The sequence below is a fragment of the Glycine soja genome, chromosome 13, assembly GCF_004193775.1.
Source record: "Glycine soja cultivar W05 chromosome 13, ASM419377v2, whole genome shotgun sequence".
Taxonomy (NCBI): Eukaryota; Viridiplantae; Streptophyta; class Magnoliopsida; order Fabales; family Fabaceae; genus Glycine; species Glycine soja.
This window is the reverse complement of record NC_041014.1, coordinates 10,906,379-10,918,437: the sequence shown is the minus strand read 5'-3', so window position 1 is coordinate 10,918,437 and position 12,059 is coordinate 10,906,379. Positions and strand designations below refer to the sequence as shown.

The 12,059-nt window shown below is 32.8% G+C and overlaps 1 protein-coding gene across 1 annotated transcript; it reads right to left on the bottom strand.

The window, feature by feature from the left end:
* Positions 1-4,945: 4,945 nt before the first annotated feature.
* On the bottom strand, positions 4,946-11,602 carry LOC114382215 (probable methyltransferase PMT10). Its single transcript, XM_028341483.1, has 9 exons — positions 10,660-11,602; positions 8,993-9,142; positions 8,649-8,919; positions 7,885-7,995; positions 7,519-7,678; positions 6,686-6,943; positions 6,433-6,555; positions 5,646-5,723; positions 4,946-5,565 (listed from the first exon to the last, which is right to left on the bottom strand). Exons 1-9 carry the CDS (start codon positions 11,293-11,295, stop codon positions 5,361-5,363), a joined length of 1,992 nt encoding a protein of 663 aa, XP_028197284.1. The 5' UTR covers positions 11,296-11,602; the 3' UTR covers positions 4,946-5,360.
* Positions 11,603-12,059: the final 457 nt, after the last annotated feature.

Sequence of the window (12,059 nt, the reverse complement as noted above, 5' to 3'; positions counted from 1 at the left end):
TTCATATATGTTTTTAAAGAATTACTAAAATTCAATATTAATTTTTTTTCATTATTATGTATGTTTATCACTTTTTTTTATTTGTTACATTAGAATTTAATAGAGTACAAGGAACAAGTTGCTAGTGTTAGTGGAAAATCTCAACTTGATACTTATTTGGAAGAAGCGGCATTGAACTTGCATTTTATAGCACATATGGATGTACTTGATTGTTGGAAAACTAATAGTCCAAGATTTTCACATCTTTCAATTATGGCTTGTGACTTACTAAGCATACCAGTTACAACTGTTGCATTTGAATCTGCATTTAGCATTGGATCTCGCATTCTCAACAAGTATAGAAATTGCCTCTCATCCGATTGTGTGGAAGCAATTATTTGTTCTCGCAATTGGAAGCATGGCTTCAATGAGGGTAAAGAACTTCATTATTTATTTTATATTATTTTGGTAATTATTTGTCACTTCTCACTTTTTTTATAGATGATGATGATTTGTTTGATGAAGATTCAATTGTAAAGACAACTTCTTCCAAGGGTGCATCCAATGTTGTTGATGTGGATTAGAGGCACACAAGGTGATAAGGTCATCTAGATTCTAGATATTGAAGTTTGTGATAGGTTTTATTCTTTTATTGCTTACTACTAGTATATTATTATTTTTAGTTATAAAAAATTATAAAGAGACAAGAGTTAGATTCAAAATTGATGTTACCGACAATGATAAAGGACAATGCTAAATTGATGTTACCAACAACAACGATAAAGGATAATACAAAATTTGGAAAAATAAATAAATTGACGGGCTGACGGGTGGCCCGCGGGCCAGCTTGAAACGGGTCAGGCTAGGAAAGGTAGCCCGTTTTGCTTAACGGGGCGGGCCAAACTGGCCCATTTATGGTGGGCCAAAACGGGTCATGGTGGCCCTTATTGACAACCCTACAAAATCACCAATTTATAAATTTAGAGAAACCAAATATTACAATTAAAAATTAGGTGGACCAAAATTATGAATTTGAGAAATTAGAAAGACCAAAATGTAATTTAAACTATTTTTTTTAGGGAGACCGAAGTGATCAAAGTTTCGTAACAATCATTTCTTAAGTATATTTTTGTAAGCAATTTTGTTTTTTCATAGGTAAAATTAGGAGAAGAGGATAGTGTTCTCGTCGAAGGTAAGGAATGTCTTCATGCTCAAAAAGCATTTACCAAGATATTTACATTTATCTCGTCTTGAGGGATTTATTTATTTTAGTATATGTATTACATAGAATAAATGTTTATTTATACAACCAAAATTTATAATAAATAAATATTTTAAATGAGGGATTAAGCTACACCAGTATAACATTTTGTGTTACACTTAATCTCATTTGTTAATTCTATTATCATCTAATGGTCTTGATGTAAGGAAATTAGTGAGTCACGTGACCAATAAACACAATCTACTATGTTTTTGCAACTGAATCAACAACTTAGGTCTCGTTTGGAGTGGTTGTAAGTTGTTGTCTTTTAGTTATAAAATTTAATTTAAAAAACAAAACTTGTTTGGCAAAATTGGGGCTAATTTTGTGTAAATTTAGATGTTTTTGTGTAAATTTGGATGTTACAAGAACTGATTTTGATCATCAAAGAATGAAGAGTTGTAGACATGATCTCGTCAGAGCGAAATGAGACTCTTGATTAGTTGGAACTAGAGATTCGCCTCAATGAAGCTACACTTTACCATGGACCATTTTCAATGCTAAATACCTTTGAATTAAAAGAAACTCACCACAACGAGTCATCTAATCACCCTAGCAAACAAGGTTCAAAAGCATGAAGATCAAGTGCAAAAGTACTTAGTGTATAAGTGTAATTTCGTTATAGAAAAACTCATCTGAGACACACAAAAATAATGTAATTTAAACTCAATTTAAAGAGCTTATAATATCCTTTGTAAAAACTTTTGGCTAATTTGTGAATTTCAAAAATAGAATCTTGAACTCGCTCTTGTCTCTCTTTTCCTCCATTATTACTCCCTCTTGAGGTTCTATTTGAATCATTCATAATTCAAATGAGCTAAATTTCACATTTGTTGAGTGATTGAAGTAGAAAGTATTTAATTTTCTGTTTTCTGGTCAATTATCATAGTTAATGTAATCTTATTTTAATTTTACGTTTAGATGCATGTTAGGAGTGATCAACCTAGCTTTTTGGGATTTGGATTGTGTGGAAACAAGTTCCAATCCTAGTTTTGAATTGAATTTTTGTAAGGCTTTGATGCCAGGAATGGATCAAATACTTGCATTTGTAGAGATTTACTAATCTAGCTTTGAATTTCTAGGTCTATTCAAAACAGAGATAAATTATGCTTCTTTGGAGATCATGGGGTGTGGAAATAGTTTGCTTTGGGAGTCAAAAGCTCATATTGATGATGCAATGGTTCATCATGGAGATATTTTTTTCAAGATTGGTCCAAAGCTCAAATTATTAACAAAGTCATCAATAAATCTCAGTAAATGGTTCTTTAAGATCGATGGACTCCTCCTCCTATAGGAAGCCTCATATGTAACATCGATGTTTCATTCTTTGTTGACAAGAATATATCAAGTATGGGTGCTTGCTTTTGAGATAGTGTGGGAAGTTTCAGTGATGTGTTTTCAGATGCTATCAGTTCTTGTCTTGGAGTCATGGAAGGTGAAGCTCAGACTCTTTGCACAACTTTAAGATTTGTTATTCAAGTTGGTATGTCCAATGTGCATTTAGAAGTGATAATAAGTATGTGGTGAACAAGATTGTTGAACATTCTCTAGACGAGTTAGAGATAAGGGTTGAAACAAACTGAACCAAGCTAGGTTTTACTAGGCCTGAGCCTAAACATGGCTTGGGTTAAAAGTATATGACCTCAGCTTAACCTATTTACATATCAAAGGCTTTTTTAAGTATATGAGTCTAGCCTATATAAAAGCCTAGTATGGTCTACAAGCATGTTTTAAGGGCCTAGTTTGTAATAACTTAACACTAAAACAAAGTTAAAAATATGTATGTGAAACTTTATAAGAAACAAACCTAACTTATTTATATGATAAATGCATATTTTTAAGATTTAATAAAACATTCATGGTCTTTATTTAAAAATATATTTTTCAATAAGACATTTAAATATGACATAAATTTAGTTTTTAATAAACTTTAACTTAACTTTTTATGGAAATCAACTTGATTAACATTTAAAAAGACAAATAAATGTAAAATTTTAACAAATTATAGCATATTTAATATTATAATAAGAATGATAATAATGAACAATTATTTATAATTTTTTTAAATAGGCTTCCGGTTAGGCCTAAAAGATTTTTTGATTGGCTTAGACTTTATTAAAAGTCTTGGCCTAATCTATTTTTTAAAAAGGTCTAACATGATCTAGGCCTAATGTAGGTTAGGTCATAGGTTCTTGTCGAACAATCTGACTTGTTTTCAACCTAGTTAGAGACTTGAATTATCATTGGTGAATGTAAAAGACTCATATTATCTAATGTGACCTCTAATTTCAATTTTGTAAGAAGATAAAACAATGATGTTGCTCATGCTTTAACAAGGATTGTATCATCTTTTCTTAGTTTCTAGTTTTTTAATCATGCTATTATGTGTATTGTTGCTATGATTATGAATAAAATTACGTGATCTTGTTTTTGTAAAAAAAATATTGTTATTATGATACTCTAAGTTCTAGATAATAATTTAAGTGACAAACTTTTTCATTATTCAATTCATAGTAATGGTTTAGGTCACATGCATAGCCAACCTTTTTATTTATTTTAATAGTTAGCTTAGTTACCACTTGACCAATTTCTTAAAAAGATGTTCACTTGACTGAAAATTAATGACATGATAAATAATCATTTTCATCCCTGAATATATAGAGTGTTAACAAATTTGTTTCTGAAAAATGGAAATTCAAATTTTAGTCACCAAAAGTAAAAAAAAGTGCAACAAATTCATCCATCTATTAACTTTTGTCCGTTACCATTAATAAAAGGACCTATGTGACACATTTAGGAACAAATTTGTCAATGCTCTACACATTTAAGAATGAAAATGACTATTTACCCAAAATATAATTTAGTCTTCATCTTCTCCTTTTTTGATTGTTGCAAACATAACATTACAATAAGTACTTAAAAAAATAGGAAAGGAAACATAAGTTACAACAAACATAATAATAAACACAATATTGATTAATAAGCATAATCTGTCTATTGCTTTGAAATTTTTAATGTGACAGTACATTATCAAAATATGAAACTCAAACAAAAATGCAATTATGTTAATCCTTACAAAAAAATGAGGCTTAATTTGATTTTGTCATTACCTAATGTTGTCACAATAAAAGTTTCGAAGCAACGAACAATTCATGCTTATTAATTAATATTATGTTTGTTTTAACTTATGTTTTTCCTTTTTTTTAAGTGTTTATTGTAATGTTATACTTGCAACGATTAGAAAAAGGGAGGAGATGAATATTAAAATATATTTTGGGGAAATAGTAATTTTTGTTCCTGAATGTGTGTAGAGTACTGATTAAGGACGAAAATGACTATTTAACCTTAATGATATCTCAACCTTTTAGATGCACAATGCTTAATCTTTAATTTACATGTTATTTAACTAATTAAATTAACAATATATTTTTTCTACATGGCTAGTTCTAGTATTAATTACAAAATATGTAATATAATATTCTATTCATAATAAATTATAGTTTATTAATATTTTTACGTTAAATAATTTATTGCTTTTTAAATCCATATTTATTTCAATAAATAGAATACTACTATAATTTACATAATTTATAACAATTCAAAGCACATTATTATTCTTAATAGTAAATGCTTATGGTTTCGAACATTCAGCCATCTGGTCACAACAATAAACATAACTGATATCAACCCGAAGATGATGGGAGGTAAGGGAAAGACCATATTACAAGTGAAGCTTTATTGATACATACTAAACAAATTTCCCGCAGCATTTGGTCCATTCTACACAATAACTTAAGCTTACATCACACTAGAATCAAATAGACAAAATTATCATCTAAACATATCTGTTTATAAAAAAAAAAAATCATCTAAACATATCTGTTTATCAAAAAAAAAAAATCATCTAAACATATCTAGTAATTCTGTAGAGATTGATACAAGGCAAGTTCTTTAAAGTGTTTAGAAGAAAACCTGTTAGTTGGGATTCAACATTGTAATTAAGACTACCGTTTCTGGCAAATTATGGGTTAGTTTTGGCCAACATTTCTGGCACAAAATGAGATTTCAGTTGGGAGTACCATATATGGTGTTCTATAAGTTACTGACGCAATTGAGCAATTCAGAACCGTTTATCAGACCTTAATATCTTCCAGCTTGAATAGGGACCCTCTCCTACATCATTTATGGTAGTTGACCATCCCAATGCAGTTGCAATTTCTTGAAGCTCACCTATAACAAGTGTGGTGTCGCGTATATACACTCGTCCTCCCGGTCTTAGCATCCGATCCATCTCAAGCATAATGGTTGAGATGTTACACTTTTGCCTGAAAGAAAGAAATAATTTATCAAACACCAATAATGGCATGAGCCTATAGAGGCATAAGTAAAGTGTGATGGCACACACCTCTTTTTCTCAACAGAGAAAAGACCTGCAGCGTGCAGCAGATCATATGTTCTTGGGTATGTATCAAATGGTTCACACCTGTCAAGGTAAAAAGAATTTTAGGCATCAGGATAAGATCCCTACTCATAGTCAAAATTAAGAAAATAAAAAGAGACATGAAAATATTTGGCATCTATTTTTAAAAGTAGAATAAATAAATAAAATACTGGTATAGATTCATTTTCATGTATCTCTTCCAGTGTAGATCTCATTCTGCCAATATGTGCTTAGTTGCTTATTATGCTCAAATGCCTCCAAGGTTGCAGCAATAAGGCAAGTAGGTGCTATGAATTGTGTTATTGACTTTGAATTCTAATATATAGTGTGCTCTTAACCAACACAAATAAGCACATTCACACATCACCTCTATTTAATATAAACTTGCTAAATGAAAATCAAGCAAGAAGCATATAGCATGTATGTTTGGAGAGAACAATTACTGGGTGGTACCAACCCCCGACAAAATATGTTCATTTTCATGCTAGATTAAAAAAATATCAATGAATAGTAAATATAAGTCAAGATTGTTTCAATCATTTTCCACATGCTTCTTCTGAAAATAATATTCTAGAACATATTTTCTGGAACTTGACCATTTTTCTCACACCAGAAACCAATAAGGCCCTCTGAGTTTCACTTGCCAATCAGCTTAGATTATTATGCGGTTACAATGGCAACTTCACACAGTATGAAATCACCAATCACATTTAAAAATAACTCAACAGATATCCAAGCAAATTTTTCATACCAATCATGCATAACTCCTGTCAGCCCGCGGTCATATATAACAGGCAAGGTATTAAATCCACTGACAGGAACAACATTCATAACCCAACAGTCAATCTGGAGATCATGCAGCGCAGCAGCAACTCTGCAGTTATCAACGACATAATACACACACGGATAACAACAACATTAGACAATCATTCTACAGAAACCTAATAACCGACAAATGTAATATATAACAGAAAAAGAAAGCAAGAAATGTAATACTCTCATACCCTCCAAATCCTGCCCTCATGTCCATTACATTTCTCAAGTTGTAATCCTCCCAACGGAAAGCCCGTACATAACTTTCTATTATTTCAAACCAATATTTTGAGTCAGCCCTCAAGAGTTCATCTCTGGATATAATGGCATCCAATTGGATGCTATGGAGCCTGTCTGGTGGTTGATGAAGCCGCAAAGGCCACTCTGTAACATTTGCTCCATATCCATTATTAGGTAATGGAGTGATGCATGCCTTAAGACCAACATACCTGCAAAATGTTTTGTGGTTATTACAAGTTCTGATATTTGTTTACTTTATACAGTTTGTATAATTTTAAACATTAAAGCTTTATCAAGTTTATTACTCAAGATGTTCCAGACCATCTAATTTTGTGAAGCATGTCTTGAATTTTGTTTTTGGTTCTTCAAGAAGGTTCTAGCTCTTCCATTGTGGGCTCTTTCTATCCGGTGTAATCTCTATGCAATTTGTCAAATATTAAATGAACCAGGTTTTTCTTTTTTCTTTTTAACTGTAATGTTAGCCTCGTGTGAAAAAAGGAAAGACAAATTTGGATGGAATAAAGAGAATGCATTAGTGATCCAATGCAGGTGTAAACTTCTAATTGGCAAACCAATCTATTATATTACGAATCCATATAGAAGGCCAAAATTGCAACAATTGCTTCACTATAACTTTCAGGGAACTTTCTTGGGATGACAATCAATCTTTAAAAGCCATGACTCTTATTAGCCTAGCCATTGCTTTCTAGTTCAATTAATCATGAAGATCACAAATGAGTGATATATAACATGGCTGAATTAAACAATATGTAGGGGGTCATACCAAACATTATCGGGATCATCATTGGACTCACATAATGGAGGATGCGCATCAATGTCTCGACCAAGGTAGCAGCTATTGTCCAAAGGTTTCCGCCATATAGCAATATAGCCCTCCTTTCGTACAAGTTCCCAACAAATGCTAGCTGTCAGGTTCTCCATTTCTGTTAAGTCCAAAGATCATGGGGTTTAAACTTTAAACTAAATATCTCATCTCAAGATCTAGGTCCTTTGATACCATATGAAGTTGGAGTATTGATCACAGAAAGAATAAAAGGAGATAATGGTAGACCCCTAATGATTCAGTATCTATCAACCCATTGAAAGATGAACAACTGTTTTGGTAAATACAGAAACAATTATGAGCTACCTGTCCATTGTTCTTGAAGGGTCTCTTCATGTTTGTAAACAGGCTGTGCTGCCCAGACAAAGTAGCCACCCGCCCTCAGGAGCCTGTTGGCCTCAAGAAGCAAAATTCCATCTCCAGTAAAGCATTATAAAAACAAAACATCAGTACAAAGAACTAAAGCCTTTAAGCATAATTGTGATTGTATTTGTATCTAATTTTTCTTAAATTCACATTGTCAAAATATGAAGAAATCTATAGAAAGTTCAAAAGTTAAAAGAACAATGTCATCATCTCACATGGCACAACAATTCATTTTGCAAGACAATCAGGAGATCCTTTCAAGAAACGAGTTCTTTAAACAAGAAATCAAACTCCTATTTGACATTTTGTTCTTCAACCTTAGCAGCTTCTAAGCTTCAACCCTCCAACATTAGAAGCAAATAATCATATATTCAAATTTGGTTTTCCTTCATAGAAAGGAAAGGTAAACTAAAGCACCCCCATTACCTTTCATTGCCACTGTGGTGTAGCCATGTGCCTGAATAGCTTTGAGTTGTCTTCCTTTACTTTATATATTTAACCCAGTATAGTTTTTATTCTATTAACAATGCATTCCAAGTGTAGCTCAATTACTTACATAAATTGTTTGTCACATTGCTGATCGGAAAGAAAAAAAACAAAGAATTGTTTTAGTCACAAGGCACTACATGTTTTCACACAAACTTTAAAAAAAAAAACTATAGAAAAGCTAGGAGATGAAAGGTTTAAACAGAGAGAGGAACTACCATCACGAGTCCAATTAATTCTGCATCTTGAACAATGGATCAGGTCAAATGCCTGGCTTGGGAACAACAAACGGTGCGTAGCAAATACCGCTACCATGGCAGGCACACCTCGCTCAAGAGCAAACTGAATCTGATTTTCATGAACATCTTTTGGTGCTACTGAAAGAGTGGTCACATTACGTTGCATCAAAAAGGCACCAAAACTTGCCACTCCACAGCCAACGTCTAAAGCAACTCTGGTGTTGTGACCAAATGCAATTTCAGGAACCATCTGTACATTCAATTTCAAATTAGCTCGCAGTATATTTAGCAACAAATATCAGAATGAATTTGAAGAGACTAACCTCAGAAATCTGATCCAGGTATTTATCTGCACCATGTATAAACTGAGTTCCACCACCAGGAAAAACAAATTTATCCCTCTTTATTAATATCCAATTTTGACCACCTTTATCCTCGACTAGACGTGTATGGGGTACATTACTGTACCAAACCTGTAATTGCATATAACTTAGAAAACCCTTTCTTCCCAATCCAAACCAATTGAAAAGTGTCAAATGACACAAAATCTAAATTTCAAGAGTTTGTAAAATCAAAATCCAGCAAGTTGACCAGAAAATCAGATTCAGCTCCCAGCATCTAAATGAAATATGAATCAAATTTCAAAATGCTTAAGACACTAACAACAACAACAACAAAAGCCTTATCTCACTAGATAAAGTTGGCTATACAAAAGCCAAATTCTCAGGAATATTATTTACCATAAGATCTCACTTTACATTTTTTTTCTAAATTCCTTCTTGGTCTCCCTGTCTTCGATTTCACATGACTAAAAATCATCTAATCTACTCTTCTCATTGGTGCTTAAGACTCCAGATGAAGAATTTTCGTTTCTAGATTATCCTGATGACAAAGGTCCAGATTAAAAAAAATAAAAATTCCACAATCCCTAATAGTTAAATGTCTATCACCTCCCACCAATTTGTTTTCAGAGTTATTGCTCATCTTCTGCTCATATATCTTCTCGTCCAAAATACAGTAAGTATCACAACAAATCACACATTTTTCCTTTCAATAGAAGAGCCCGGCCAGTAACTAGTGGGGCTCTTTTTATTCCCATGAATATTGAATATCAATGATTTATTTGAATTGAATGTACCTTATTCGAAAAAAATACCTTCAGCAAAAACAAAATCCAAAAATGTAATTCACCCAGTTTTTCAAATTTCATTAGAAGATACTCTAATGAAACATGTCAATACTCAACTTATTAGAATATGAAATATTATGCCCCTCTATTTCTTTATTTATTTCGTCCGATTGCTTTGTTCCCTACTAACAAGTACATTGGTTTAAAAACTAATATACAATTTTTTTTTATAAAAAAATCCCAGCAAGCGTGTGCATTGGTAACACTTTCCCACTTTAATTCCTTACCTAGCCCCTTATTGGTTACCACTTACCACCATTCTCCTTGAACAAAACACACAATATTATCCTAGAATGTGTTCACAACTTCCATGTCAAGCGTGCTACCGACAACAGCAACCATTTCAAAACCACTAGCCACCAAAATTACAAACAAAGTAAAGAAAGCACCCATTTCACCAGCCACTCAACCAAACAAGACGACAAAAAATAAACCTTCCCAAATTCACCACCCAAAGAAAAAAAAAACCCTTCATTTCACAAGCAAGAATAAGCATTCACAAAAAAATAAAAAAAATATAGGTTAAATTACTCAATTGTTCTTATAATCTTATAAGATATGATTCTTATTTTTTTATTTCAAAAGTGATTGACTTAAAAAAATTAAAATATAAACTATAGAAATTAATTTTCAAATTATAGGAATAAAAAGATAAAAATTATGAGTAATTTAACAAAAAAAAAAGTAATAATATTGACTTGATAGTTGATGGAAAAAAAAAAAGAAAAATCATAAACAAACTAACATTGACCAATGAAAAGAAAAAAAAAAAACTTACAAAGTTGGAATCCGGAAAAGTACCTCATCTCGGCTTTTGGGCCAAGGGATGGGCCTCTGATATCCCTTGGGCCGGGGCACCAGACACTTGAGGCCCATCCCTTTGCAATGCCGCTCGTACTTCTCCCCTCTCAAACTCTCTTTGTATTTCTTCACCGCTTTCACGTTATCCAAACACGGCACATAATCCACCGTTCTCACATCACACGTTTTATACTTCTCAACCTTCTCCCTCACACGCTCACCCCCCTTACTCGAAACGCTCGAAACGGTGTCGTTTAGCGAATCTTCCTCGAAACCGGGATCTAATTCCCCCACCTTGAAATCCTCCGTCATCACGCCGTTACCGTCCAACACCCCCATCCTCTCCACCGGCGGTAACGGCGGCACGCGGAATATTTTCACTCCCGGCGGCGGAGGAGACGGTGGAGGCGGCGGCGGAGGAGGAGGAGGAGAATTTGGTTGTGGTGGTGGTGCTTGTTCCCGGGAGGGTGGCTCCGGCGTGGAGGAGAAGAAGGTGAGGGAAGAATAAGAGGTGGGAGAGAAGCGCGTGAAGAGAAAGAGGAAGAGGGTGAGGGAGAAGAGTGACAGGGCGGTGATTCTAACAAAAGAAGAGGTTTTCAGAATATCCATAGGCCATAGCGTCGTTAGAGACTTCATTCTTTTTGAGTGCGTGAGAGAGACAACAACATTAACAGAGGAAGAAACTGTGTGTGGATCTTGCTTTTGAATTTTGAAGATGATTCAGCGACGGGAATGAATGATGCGATACCGGAACGAAGTCGTCGTTGTTGTTGTTGGTGTTGGAAGGGGATAACGTGTGTGTTTACCTCTTGTGTTGATGTGTTATGTTGTGTTGGGTGCGCGAAACAGTGACAACTAGGATGAGTGAAAAAGAAGAGCTTTGAGAAAAAAAAGGTTCTCTCATTCTGAGTGAATTGGTAACTCAGAATGGCAAAATTGTTGTTCTGTTATTAATTACGTTCATCTGTCCATTGCTGTCATTTGTCAATGTTCATTATTATTTTTTAACTGTAAATAATTCTATTTGAGTTTGATAGAAACAACACGGTAGTAAGTTTTGCTCTAAATATTTAATATTAAGAAAGTACAAAATTAAATAAATATATTTTATTTTATATTCATTAAATTGTTTTAAATCTGTAGTACATGCTGATTTTAAAGATCAATGGATGTAATTTGGAGATAATAATAGTTAAGAAAATCTTATATATTGGTGCTTTTGTTTTTGTCGATATGGTGCATTTAATTAGTAATTTCTATATTATGAACGTAAATTAATTTATTTTCTAAAATTATAAAAATTTCCTTTTAATCTTTAAATCAACAAACAACAGTCATTTTGATCTTTAATATTTATTTTTGCTGAATTTTTTTATCTTTAATATTATAAGCTAGAAATT

Excerpts from the sequence above, each read along its gene's own strand:
- LOC114382215 (XM_028341483.1), bottom strand. The coding sequence starts at position 11,295 with ATGAAGTCTCTAACGACGCTATGGCCTATGGATATTCTGAAAACCTCT. Across the intron at positions 9,143-10,659 it reads GGCCCAAAAGCCGAGATGAG|GTTTGGTACAGTAATGTACC; the intron begins GTACTTTTCCGG and ends ATGCAATTACAG. Across the intron at positions 5,724-6,432 it reads ACAGGAGTTATGCATGATTG|GTGTGAACCATTTGATACAT; the intron begins GTATGAAAAATT and ends TTACCTTGACAG.